This window comes from Leucopleurus acutus (assembly GCF_964270905.1).
Source record: "Leucopleurus acutus genome assembly, chromosome: 16".
NCBI classification, from domain to species: Eukaryota; Metazoa; Chordata; class Mammalia; order Artiodactyla; family Delphinidae; genus Leucopleurus; species Leucopleurus acutus.
Window position 1 is genome coordinate 12,957,429 of NC_139158.1, and position 13,161 is coordinate 12,970,589.

A 13,161-nucleotide genomic window follows, 5' to 3' on the forward strand; every position below is an offset into this window, starting at 1 on the left:
GTTTTTTACCCAGCATTTCTCCAAGCTTACTTGGTTACAGAACTCCCTGCCCCACTGGCATTGTTTTTCCATGTTTCCAGTGCTGTGTGTCAGCCCTGAGAGAACCATAATTCAAAAAGAGTCATGTACCACAGTGTTCACTGCAGCATTGCAGCACTATTTACAGTAGCCAGGACATGGAAGCAACCTAAGTGTCCATCGACAGATGAACAGATAAAGAAGATGTGGCACATATATACAGTGGAATTATTACTCAGCCATAAAAAGAAATGAAATTGAGTTATTTGTAGGGAGGTGGGTGGACCTGGAGCCTGTCATACAGAGTGAAGTAAGTCAGAAAGAGAAAAACAAATACCATATGCTAACACATATATATGGAATCTAAAAAAATCGTTCTGAAGACCCTAGGGGCAGGACAGGAATAAAGACGCAGACATAGAGAATGGACTTGAGGACACGGGGAGGGGGAAGGGTAAGCAAGCTGGGACTAAGTGAGAGAGTGGCATGGACATATATACACTACCAAATGTAAAATAGATAACTAGTGGGAAGCAGCCGCATAGCACAGGGAGATCAGCTCGGTGCTTTGTGACCGCCTAGAGGGGTGGGATAGGGAGGGTGGGAGGGAGACGCAAGAGGGAGGAGACGTGGGGATATAGGTATATGTATAGCTGACTCACTTTGTTACACAGCAGAAACTAACACCATTGTAAAGCAATTATACTCCAATAAAGATGTTAAAAAAAAAAAAAAGTAATACCTCTCTTTGGTGGTGGCCAGCCCAGCCAGGAAAGAGGAGGGGGGTGATTTATTTTCTGCCTCCTGATAAGCACGTTTCTCTTTCCCCGGGTGTTGCCTGGACGGACGTCAGCTATGTTCTTTCTTTAACGTGCTCTCTCTTGGGGTCCTTTGGTGACCGGGAGCCAGTGGCATTGTCGAAGTTGCCTTCCTGTGAAATCTAACTCCATTATGTTTGACTTAACAGGTGCTGCACACCCAACCGGGACCCCTTTTGGGCCACCGCCTCATCATAGCAACTTCCTTAACCCTGCTGCTCACCTTGGTGAGTTGCCCATCAGCGACGGGCAGCAACGTGTGTATCTCAGAAAAACCTTTGTTCACTGCGCTCCTGCTACACTTCCTGCTAAGTGGGCCATAGTCCCAGATAAGTCACTTACTGCTTCAGGTGGTGGTGATCCTGTAGAACTCTGAATCCCCGCTGTCCATCTCCAGGATTTCAGCACCTCTCATACCGTGTTCTTCAAGTAGTAGTAGATCTGTGCGCGGTAGTGGCTGTGTGTAGACTTGCTGAGCGGGTGCGGTGGGTGAAAGCCATGCCGTGGAACCCCAGGGCATAGCAGCCTGTCCCTGCCCCTTGGAGAAGATGGTGAGCTCTTGCCCACATAAAGGCACCCATGGAGCTGGAAAGAAGGACACGATGTTATAAAGAGACAGCATCCACTACTTCTTAATCACTTCACATTTCACAACCCTATTATATCTCTTCCTAGTAAAGGTGCTTTACTTGTGGCCTTTACTTGATGTTTTCTGCACGTGCACAAGCAGATGCAGGCAATGGTATGCCCCAACGACAGGGTATAGGATACGTGTGCCCTCAGGATTTCATTAAGAGCTTGACTTTAAGCTGCCATCTTACTTCTGGTCTATGAGAGCCTACACGGCACATTCTGGGAAGAGGGGAGACAGGCAGGGAGGCATCTGAGCGTACTGTGGCTTGAGCAGTGTTCCCCACCCAGCAAGAGAGAAATGGGGCAAAATGCATAGTTCTGGAAAATAGCTTTCATAAATATTTTGCTAACCCCATGCCCAAATGCAAAAGGATGAAAACCCTTTGCATAATCTGGCGGGAGAAGTGGGACAGGTCAGGTCTGAGTATAAATGGGGCAAGGATCCCCCACCGCCTTCCCAGCTCCCGGGAAGCTCTTGTCTTCCTCACTCAGTGGAGTCCTGCAACCATGTCTTTCTTCCCAATCTTGTCTGCAGAGCCTTTTAATCGGCCGTCTACGTTCACCGGCCTGGCAGCAGTTGGGGGCAATGCCTTCGGGGGACTTGGAAATCCTTCAGTTAGTGAGTACCCTCTAACTTTTTAAAATCTGCCTTAAATTATTCACCTACTCTGATCTGTCTGTGGCTCAAGACCTTTCTAGGTAAAAGGGAACCGCGCTCTTGGGAAACAAACTTAGGTGATATCATTGCAAAAGCAGGCCTCATCAGTGGAGTTAGGTCTAAACCAACGTTTTAAGGCTAGCCCGCAGTTGATATATGTTCCTGAGGGTCAGGAAAGGTAGTGTAGTCAGTTGAACTCCAGAGAGTTTGCTGAAGTTCACAGTTTCATCCATATTCCATCTCTACTATCCCACATTTTAGCCACAGTTCCCATTAGACGTGAAGACAACTTTTAAATTTCATCTTGCTTTAGCGGGAGTGAGAAAACGCACTGAAGAACAGGAAGGCAGTGCAGGCTCAGGACCGTCAGGAGAGGGCAACACTTGGGGCTGCATAATCCAGGAAGACTGTGTAGTTTTCCACTGCTCAATCTGTCTAAAGGAGGAGGGGCTCCTGTTCTAAACATGCTTTAGCCACTGAATATCAGCTTGTTTTCTTTCGTGCCTTCCATACGTCATGGCCTCCGGCTACAGGAGACTTACAGTGCAGCTTGAAGCAGCCGTCACGGTTCCATATAGCGTGGAGACCATATGTGTCTGGATCAGGATCCTGTCTGGTCTCTGCTGACTCTAGTTCTGGTCGCTAAGGTTGTGGACGGGGGCAGCAGTCATATTAGCAGGGTCGTGGTGGGCAGAGGATAACCGTGAATTCTGCTCTGAACTGAGCTACTGACCCAGGTCACACTCCTCTGCATGCTCGGGACGTCTGCGTGTGCCAGATAGGCGTGACTAGGTGATCCCCATACCTGTTGGGTCCCTTTCCTTTTTAATCAGCCCCTCCCGCCCCTTTGCCTTTGGTTAAAAAAAAGAAAAAACGCTGTGAGCTTACTTACCTCTCCAGTGTAGGACAAGTTCCTCTAATGAATCTGTTAATCTCCTTTCCTTTTCCAGCTCCCAATAATATGTATTCATTTTAACTCTGAATGCTGTTAAAAGTTTTTTGGTAAGTACCTTCATTACAGCAGATTATATAATTTCTCTGAAACCTTTTTGTTCTCCACTTCACCATTTCAGCACCCAACTCAGTGTTCGGCCACAAGGATGGCCCCAGTGTGCAGAACTTTAGCAATCCTCACGAGCCCTGGAACCGGCTGCACCGAACGCCTCCGTCGTTCCCGACCCCTCCGCCCTGGCTGAAGCCAGGGGAGCTGGAGCGTAGCGCGTCCGCTGCAGCTCATGACAGAGATAGAGATGTAGATAAACGAGACTCATCCGTTAGTAAAGATGACAAAGAAAGGTACGCAAAGAACCCGCTCTCGAGTCCCAATGGGGGAGCCCGCTCTGGGCCAAGTACTGGCCACCCACCCTCCCCAGCCCAGCCTCGTGCTTCAGCTGTAGCCTCGGCCCGTCACACAGCCGGGGTGGTGTCCCCCCCGCCCCCCCCTCGCCCGGCCCTTCAGTGCATCGTGACCACAGGCCAGCATCACAGTTCTGTATCCAGTACAGAGCAAGTGAATCTGACTCACGAGCAGCTCCACACTCAAGGTCCCCGTGAGCATTAGTCTCTCCAAACATAAATCTCTCTCAAGAAGGTAGCAACATGGAGCCTGGACCAGAAGACACACACAGCATGAATCAACACCATCTTTGCTTTCAAGTTCGTGCAAGTCCATTGACTCATCCATAGGTTTTTGCTCTCTCTCTCTCCCTTTTTTGTTTTCTTTTAGAAAGTCATGTTTCCATTGTCTCATTGTATTTCTCTCGAATTTTGTTCAATCTCAAATCCTGGGCTCACAGATAACTGATAAAATTTTGCTAACCCAGATTTAGGGAAACCTCACCAAGCAGTTTGGGTCTGGGTTTTGTTTTGCCAGTGGATAATTAATTTTACTAACCATTTGTATCTCCATATGTGGTAACCCATGCCTAAAGAAGAATTAGCCTTCAAGAGGAAAATGTCTTATAGTTATTTTTTCTGAAGAATGTTATAAGCATTCTTGACAAAGCATACTCCCTTTTTCCCCCTTTCTTTAGGGTATTTTCATTTTGAATGAACTAGCAAGGAATACACAAGATACGCTTGACAGAAAATACCTAATAACACTTTCCTTTTGCTATTTAAATCTCAAATACGATCCAAATCTTCAGTTTTCCTTTACTGTGTATATTGTGTGTGTGTGTGTGTGTGTGTGTGTGTGTGTGTGTGTGTATGTGTGTATACATATGTACGTGTTTCCTAGGGATTTAAAAGAACTCAAGTTTGCAGGTTTTAAATGCAGCAGATTAAGTAGACCATCATAGGCCATCATGCCAACTGATTTCTTTCTTATAAAAGACGACGAATTTTTCCTTCAGGACAGCATGGTAAAAATCTTAGCCAATGGGAGGACCGTTTATGACATGCAGCTCTGAGCTGCAAACTGCCACAGTGAGGTGCGTCTGGACCCGGCAGCCCCTAGACCAGGAGCTCTCTGGACGGTCTGTCAGCAAAGAGAAGGCACGATATGGCAGCAAACCTTGCCCCGCTTTTCTTGATGCAGCTAAAAATGGCCTTTTAGATGAAAGGAAACTTAATAAAATACACTCGTCTTTATCCTTACCTTTTTTTTTTTTTTTTTTTGCGGTACGCGGGCCTCTCACTATTGTGGCCTCTGCCGTTGCGGAGCACAGGCTCCGGACGCGCAGGCTCAGCGGCCATGGCTCACGGGCCCAGCCGCTCCGCGGCATGTGGGATCCTCCCGGACCGGGGCACGAACCCGTGTCCCCTGCGTCGGCAGGCGGACTCTCAACCACTGCGCCACCAGGGAAGCCTTATTCTTACCTTTTAAAGATGCTCTTCCTTCTTAGCCTTTGCACGTTGGTAGGGGAAACGTCCTTAATTTCTCCCCCGGGGCCCCCTTGCCTTCTGAGCTACCCAGGCTTCCTGCTTCCCTCCTCACCTTCGCCAGGTCTGTCTCGGGTCGTCTCTAAAACACCAGGTTCCTGGTCCGGCCTCTTCACATTTTACCGTACTGTCCTCTGTCGCTTTGCATTTTGTGCCCTGCACTCTTAAGTCCCACCCAAGACGGGCCTCTCAGCTTCTCCTTCCACATTTCCAGTCACAGATGGAACTTGTTCCCAACCTGTCCCTTGAGGTTTTGTGTCTCTGGACCCACTTTTCCTTCTGGCTTTCCTCTATCAATCTTCTCAACAGATTATGGCTTTCTCCTCCTTCCTAATGCATAGGTGCTTTTTGCACCCCCAGAATCCAGAAACTGTGGTTTCCCTTTTAACCCCCTCGGTGCTGCCTCTTGGAGGCCGCCCTGTATCTGCCCGCTTTTCTCTGAAACCAGCCCTCTGTCGCGACCTCGGGACGGAGGTGTTCCCATAATCTCCCCGTTACTCTCCTCCCACTGGCTCTGAACTGCAACGTTGGAAGGAAGGTTTGGGGCTCTTAAGACTTGATTCTTGACACTAAAAGATCCTGAGACTCTAGGCAGACGGGCTGTGTGGTCCCATCACTGACGCACTGACCACGCTGGTCCGTTCAGGTTTCCAAAAGCTCTCCGTCCCTGGCCTGTGCCTCTTACACACCGAGCGTCATTCCCCCCCCCCTCAGACGCTCCCAGCCCCGTCATCCCTAGCACTTCACCCCCTCGAGCTTCCTCTAAAATCTAGGCCAGTCAGGTCAGGGTGGCCAGTCACCCTGCCCACGAAGGGCACGTGCGGCTGCCCGGGGGACCGTGGGGGCCAGAGCCCCGCGCGGCCTCTTCCCGCCATCTCATTGGCAGCCCCTGGCCGGCCGGCAGCCCGTCTCATTTGCCTCCTGGTGTCTCCTCCTCAGGGAAAGCGTCGAGAAGAGACACTCCAGCCACCCTTCACCAGCACCCGTCCTCCCGGGGAGCACCCTGGGGCACGGCCGCAGCTCCACCGAACAGATCAGGGCTCATCCGAGCACCGAGGCGCGTGAGAAGGATAAATCCAAAGACAGGGAGCGAGAGCGCTCGGAATCCCGCAAGGACCCGGGCGCCGACGGGCACGAGGCGAGGGAGGGCCCGCTGCCCGAGCAGGACGGCCACGGCCACGGGGGCCGCGGCGCGGGCGAGGAAGCCAAGCAGCTAGCCCGGGTGCCGTCGCCCTACGCACGCGTGCCCGCCAGCGACAGCGCCAGGCCGGGCAGCGCCGCCAGCCGCGAGGCCGAGCCGCGCAAGGGCGAGCCGGCCTACGAGAACCCCAAGAAGAGCGCCGAGGTCAAGGTGAAGGAGGAGCGCAAAGAAGACCACGACCTGCCCGCCGAGGCCCCGCAGAGCCACCGGTCCTCGGAGCCGCCGCCGCCGCCACCGCCGCCGCCCAGCTCCTCGGCCAGCGTGCACCCGGGGCCCTTGGCCTCCATGCCCATGACCGTGGGGGTGACGGGCATACACCCCATGAACAGCATCAGCAGCCTGGACAGGACTCGCATGATGACGCCTTTCATGGGCATCAGCCCCATCCCGGGCGGAGAGCGCTTCCCGTATCCTCCTTTCCACTGGGACCCCATCCGGGACCCGTTGAGGGACCCCTACCGGGAACTTGACATTCACCGGAGAGACCCGCTGGGCAGGGACTTCCTGCTGAGGAGCGACCCTCTGCACCGTCTCTCGGCCCCCCGGCTGTACGAAGCCGACCGCTCCTTCAGGGACCGGGAGCCCCACGACTACCACCACCATCACCACCACCACCCGCTGTCAGTGGACGCGCGGCGGGAGCACGAGCGCGGGGCGCACCTGGACGAGCGTGAGCGCCTGCACGTGCTCCGCGAGGACTACGAGCACCCGCGGCTTCACGCCGTGCACCCCGCCTCCCTGGACGGACACCTGCCGCACCCCGGCCTCATCGCGCCCGGCCTGCCCAGCATGCACTACCCACGCATCAGCCCCACCGCGGGCCACCAGAACGGACTGCTCAACAAGACGCCCCCGACAGCGGCGCTCAGCGCGCCTCCGCCGCTCATCTCCACGCTGGGGGGCCGCCCCGTGTCCCCCCGGAGGACTACCCCTCTGTCCGCGGAGATCAGGGAACGGCCGCCCTCCCACACGCTGAAGGACATCGAAGCCCGGTAAGGAGAGGACGGGACGCGAAGAGGACGAAGAGAGCCCGCGGCCGCAGGCGCCAGACTCGAGAGAGCGCGCAGGCAGAGGTCCCGCGTCTCGACCGACGCAGACGGGGCGGGGGGAGCCCCCAGCACTTCCCCTTGTAAAAAGTGTATAGACTCAGCGCAGATTTTGAAATGTTTTTGTATATTCTATGTTGAAATTTTTCAGATCTTTTAGCCGATTCGTATGTTCTCATGTCTCCCCACTCTTTTGGTTTCTCGTATAAAACTTTTTGATTCGAACCAAAACAGTGACGATGACAACACACATAATGGGGGGGGGGGGCGGGCGGGGGTAGGAGACAACAGTCCACACAGTCCATCGTGCAGAGGTCTTTCAGATGAGAAGGGAAAGGGTGTGTACATAGTTATGTAAAAAAAAAAAAAAAGATTGCTTCATGAGCTAATGGTTCATATATGCAAAGGGTAAGATGAAAGCTTTACTTTGTACAGATGTAAATAGATAAAGATTAAGTAACATAATACATTAATACTTCTTAAAATGTGCTATTTGCAGACTTTATATCAGCGAGCACAGCCGGCTTCGGTTGTGTTCCCATGTATTGTTCTAGACAGCTAAACCCTTCAACTATGCAATGAATGTTAGGGCTTTTCACAAAAGCCCGCCTAACTCAAAGGAGCCTTTTCAAGTCCATTTACAACATACTTAAGGTCATATTTTCCCTGAACAAGCGCTTATGTGATATGACTCTGTTTTCCTTGCTTGTTATTTCAAACGGAGAAACACCCGATTTTGCAAATTGGACCCCAGGCCGAAACTTTGCATCTGAAGTTGCCGCTTGTGGGCCTTTGGGGGAAGTGGGGAGTGCAGCCCCGGAAAGGTAACCAAGGCCGTGAACAACCAGTGCCAGGGAGGATGGGAGTTGTCAGATGCCAAAATCAGGGGACACAAACAGGCCGCCAGCATCTCGTCACCATCAGTCACGTGATTTCACACACCCCCTCATGTGGGAACCATGCGTTTTTTTTAGTGTGTCCTGTTTCCTATCTGTACACACCTCCTCGTTCTGTAATGAGATCCAGTTACACCCAAACAAACAGATCCTGAAAGAAAGCTTCGCGTTTTCTCAGATGATGGATATGTTATCACTGTATTCAATAACTGATGAAGGTAAGGTGCATATTTCCTAGCGTGGCTCACCACGTTCCCGTCGGTAATCAAGTCCGGGAGTAGCCGAAACAGGTCAACCTTGTGGGGCCGGGGAGCATTCCAGAGGGTGAAAGGTGGCGGAGAGACGGTCTTGTGTGTGCGTGTTTTTTTGAGTTTGCATCAAATCTGTCTCTTCATGATAACTTTTATAATACATTCAGCCTCTTGTCTACATATTTGGAGAGAATATGACTTTACTAGCAAAGAAATACAATATATCTTGTCTACTGGACTGTAAAATATATGTATGAAATAAAATTAGTTCCATTTGGTCTTCTAGTATATTAAAGTGCTATCTGACGTTGTTATCCTGTTTTTGCAAAAAAAAAAGTTAACTACAGACCATTGTTTCTAATAAGCAGAGAGATCTATTTTAGTAGTCAACTGAAGGTTTAGTTGTGAGCTTCAGATTTTGTGAATTCCAGATGTTGTGCAGTGTTTTTTTTTTTTTTAAGACAACAACTAAAAAGGAAAAAAAAAATCCAAGGAATATGTACACTGGAACCGTAGTGGTAGCTTTCAGTATTGTAAAGAGATCGTTCTATACAGACCTTTTTGCTGTTCCTCCTGTATGTAATAAAGTCCTTTCTAGATCCTATGTGAAAAGAAACGTGAAGCGACTGAGTCTCCAGCATGTTCTCATCGGCGGAGCCTTCTTGTGTTATGTAAACTGTGCCATGTTATTAAAAAATGTGAACTAAGCTTCCAGCTGCTTGTTTGTGGGGGATGGCCAACCTTACCATAGTGAAGAAGCCATACTTGCAAGACAGGGCTTTGGAAGAGAAACACCTTGAACCCTTGAGTGACGACGGAAGGCTGACTGCCCTCCCTGACCCACGTAGACACTGCCAGTTAGTTTCTGTAAACGTCTGCCCTCTACCCAATCAGGAATTTTTTTTTTTTTTTTTTTTTTGGTATGTTCTAAGCAAAGTCCTGTAAGTCCTGGGAAGGTGCTTTTAGATTTCGTAGGTGATACACGTGCGGGCTGACTTAGCCAGCACCCTTTGTGTCTCAGGCCTCCTTCAAAACTCAGCATGTGCTCTGTCTGCGTTGATGACAGATCTGATCGAGGGCCTTTGCCAGCAGCCGGTGCTTGCCTGTTCTTGCCATTACAACCTGTGGACTCAGTCTGTTGCATGTAACTTCAGACTTTCCAGGTATTTTGTTCCTGTCTTTTTCCTGTGTCTCACTGAACTACATGGCGTAACGCTCATCAGCTTGCAGACCTCTCACTCGTCCTCTAAAATTTGTTTTTTCAAGATGTAAGAATTGTTAGATTTTCTGGTGTCAATACGATGCCATTGTTGTTTGGATGAGATGGTTTGGATGGGCGTTTGAATCCTAACTGGACAAAACAAAAGCAGTCCAGCTTAGCAGGATGCGGGTGGCCGCTGTCAGAGAAGATGGACTGGAAGCGAACAGAAACCAGGGGCTTGGTGTCTGTGCCTGCAGCTCTGCGGGGGGGTTGGGACGGGGGGCTCTGGAAGGCTCCCGGCTGGGGGTACTGGGCTCACGGGCTTGGAAATCTGATGCTGGGCTTAAATAAAGGCCCACTTCACTCAGCCCTGCTTTTATGCTGATACCCGGCTCCCAGACTAGAGAAAATAACTTGAAGAAAAACTAGTGGGTTGGAAAACGTGATAAACTGTGTTTTTCCAAATCAGGCAATTCTCGGGACCTTCCCAAGACTCGCCATCAGCGGGCGTGCCTTGCTATTTCTGGCAGACTGCCCAGCTTTCTCCCGCACATCTATTTCCAGGCCGCCATCTGCAATGTGAGACCGGAAGTGACTGTCAAATCAGTCATGGTATTTAGTCCCCGGGGCTTTATTCCTCTCAACCTTTGCATATTTTCCCTCTAATTACGTTCTGCTCCCCGGCATTGATGGGTACCAGCACCAATTTGATTTCCTGCTAACCTATAGATGCTCTAATTATCTCCACAATCTCTGACTGACAATGATCTTGTTACCTTCTAATAGTACATGACAAGTAAGAGCGAATATCATGATGCGATAATTACCATTTCGGATGGATGTTCACAACAGTGTTGACTGTTGATCTTTCTTCTGCCTCAATCAAAGTGGATGAGAGGAAATAAGATACGACTGTCCATGTACATACCTACATAGCATAAACAGACACTGCCTTTAGCCATGCAGCTGTGGGTGCCCAAGGTGTGTGTGTGTATCCGTCCTGAGGAGCAAACTTGGCCTCAGTGCTATTAAATCGGTTGAAGGAAAGGTGACAAAGTGACATGGGCTTTTTCACATATTATTTTTTAAACTTTGCCATCTTTTTTTTTTTTCCATATGAGTTTCTGAACAATTTCTTAGACATGGGAAGTTTCCTTTCAAGATAATAGGGTTATTTATCAGATAGAAAATAATATCGTCAAAGACGGTTCCACACGATGAAATTGCTGGTCTCCTTGAGCACTACAGAAGTACAAAGCTAGTTTGTAGGATCTCACACCAGAACTGCCCGAAGCCTCCAATGGGGAGCTTAGACCAGCAGGCAGGGGGCCTGCAGCCACCCCAGTGCCTTCCGTTCTCAGTGACCTTGAGAAAAACACAGAGCTTGTCTGGAACTGTTTCTTAATGTGTAAGATGAGAACATCTGAATATAACAAGACCTAAAACTGGGCAGGTTGCAAGCCCATCAGCATGGATAGAGTTTCGTGTGCACAGTCCCAGAGCCCATGGAAGTTGTATAGAGAACGGCCCACACAAAAGACAAAGTAACTTTTCCTTTTTACCAACTCAGTGCCAGTGCCACAAGGATTCTTTTTTTTAATAAATTTATTTATTTTTGGCTGTGTTGGGTCTTCGGTGCTGTGCGTGGGCTTTCTCTAGTTGCAGTGAGCGGGGGCTACTCTTCCTTGCGGTGCGCGGGCTTCTCATTGCGGTGGCTTCTCTTGTTGCGGAGCAGGGGCTCTAGGTGCATGGGCTTCAGTAGCTGCGGCACTTGGGCTCAGTAGTTGCGGCTCACAGGTTCTAGAGTGCGGACTCGGTAGTTGTGGCATGTGGGCTCAGTAGTTGCGGCTCACAGGTTCTAGAGTGCGGACTCAGTAGTTGTGGCACGTGGGCTCAGTAGTTGTGGCGCATGGGCTTAGTTGCTCCGCGGCACGTGGGATCTTCCCGGACCAGGGCTTGAACCCGTGTCCCCTGCATTGGCAGGCGGATTCTTAACCACTGCGCCACCAGGGAAGCCTGTCATGAGGATTCTTTGCCAAAGATTTGCAGACATGGTGGTTCCAGGGTTTCTAACTCACAGGCCTGGGTGTTTCTCAGCTGGTGGGCGGAAGGAGGAACTAGGGCAGGGTCTGGGGGGAGCATCTGGGGTATTGGCACAAAATGTTTACTGACCCCCTGATGCAGGCGACCTGGAGTTTAGCCTCTGAGCCGGTGTTTGGAGACTCAACATGGCCCGGAAGAGCAATGGACCAGAAGCCTTCAAGGCCCGCGTCCTCAGCAGGTCCCAAGCAAACTGGCCTCAGTTTCCTCAGCTGTCACTTGAATGTGTTGGCTGATGTTTAAGGTTTCTTCAAGCTGTGTTTGGACTCTGTATCTCTCTTGGGACTCAGGTTACTTTTTAAAACCTTGTTTACCTTTTCACACCAGTTCCCCTTGTTTCTTGGCGTTTATCTACAGGATCTGTTCCCAAAGGCCCTGCTGTCAGGCGCTGAGCCACTGACTGAGGTCAGACCCAAAGCCGTCTCCACGACGCCTCCCCTGAGGGCCTGTTTCCTGCTTATTCCCCCCCTTTGGACCCTCCTAGGGTTGAGCTTGCTCTCCGAGCTCCTCTCCCCCTCCCTCCACTCAGCCCTTCCCCTTCTGGGTTCCACGGGACCCGTCTTCTCTACTGCAGGATGGTCAGCCCCTCAGGACGTGCGCCCCAAACAAGGCCTGCACTAGGTGGGTGAGGCCACTCCTGGCTGGTTCCCTGAACTGCACCACTGCACAGAACCTTGGCGCGCAAACCTTCTCGACTGTAACCCACATCCGTCGTGCTTATGCAGGGCATGCGCACACGCCTGACACAGGTTTGATGAAGCAATACCCCTGCTGTGTGCAACGAACTCTGTTTTTTATTCTGTCCTCTTTTTATTCATTCTTTTAAATGCTGTTTGCACCCACTAGTTCATCTCATGCCTTTGGAATCTTGGGTCTCAACCCCCCTAGTTTGAAACTAGTATCACGGAAGAAATCCTCCAGACTCTAAAGGAGGGTGAGGGTCACCTGGGCAGAGAGTCAAGGCTGTCTTTTTCTCTTGTCCTTCAACTGCTACCCTGTCCTCTTACCTGACTCTCCCTAAACCCCCCTCCATGCTGCTGCCAGTTCTGCTCACATCTCTCCCAGGTTCCAAACCATCCCTGATTTAAAGAGGACACCAGAGTGGAGCCTGGATTCTCGTCCGGCCTGCGAAGTCCTGCCTCTCTAGTGCCTGGGAACCTGTCGGCGTCATCTCCGCAGGCCTTTCCCAGCACACACTGGCCACTCACACCTCTTTGTTTCTGTTCCCTTTGCTGTCTCTTCTCCGTCTGGCAAACTGAGGCTCACTTCAAAGGCCTTCACCTCCAGGAAGCCTCCCCTGACTGCCCCTTGTTCCCCATCACAGTTCACTGCTTAGAGACTAATGGTTCTCAAAGTGTGGTCCCCAGACCAGCATCAGCACCAGGGAACTTGTTAGAAACACAGATTCTCAGACCTCCACCTCTAACCTCATGAATCCGCAACAGAGTGGGGCCCA

At 50.7% G+C, this 13,161-nt stretch overlaps 1 protein-coding gene across 5 annotated transcripts in view; it reads left to right on the plus strand.

The window, feature by feature from the left end:
• AUTS2 (activator of transcription and developmental regulator AUTS2) overlaps positions 1-7,207 on the plus strand; it is a gene marked incomplete at its 3' end in the record, with an annotated part of 1,120,631 nt that extends 1,113,424 nt beyond the window's left edge. For all 5 annotated transcript variants that reach the window (XM_082857497.1, XM_082857498.1, XM_082857501.1 and 2 more), the window contains 4 exons: positions 986-1,063; positions 2,005-2,088; positions 3,201-3,423; positions 5,950-7,207. In XM_082857497.1, coding sequence (XP_082713623.1) covers positions 986-1,063; positions 2,005-2,088; positions 3,201-3,423; positions 5,950-7,207 — 1,643 coding nt within the window. The remainder of the gene's footprint in view (positions 1-985; positions 1,064-2,004; positions 2,089-3,200; positions 3,424-5,949) is intronic.
• Positions 7,208-13,161: the final 5,954 nt, after the last annotated feature.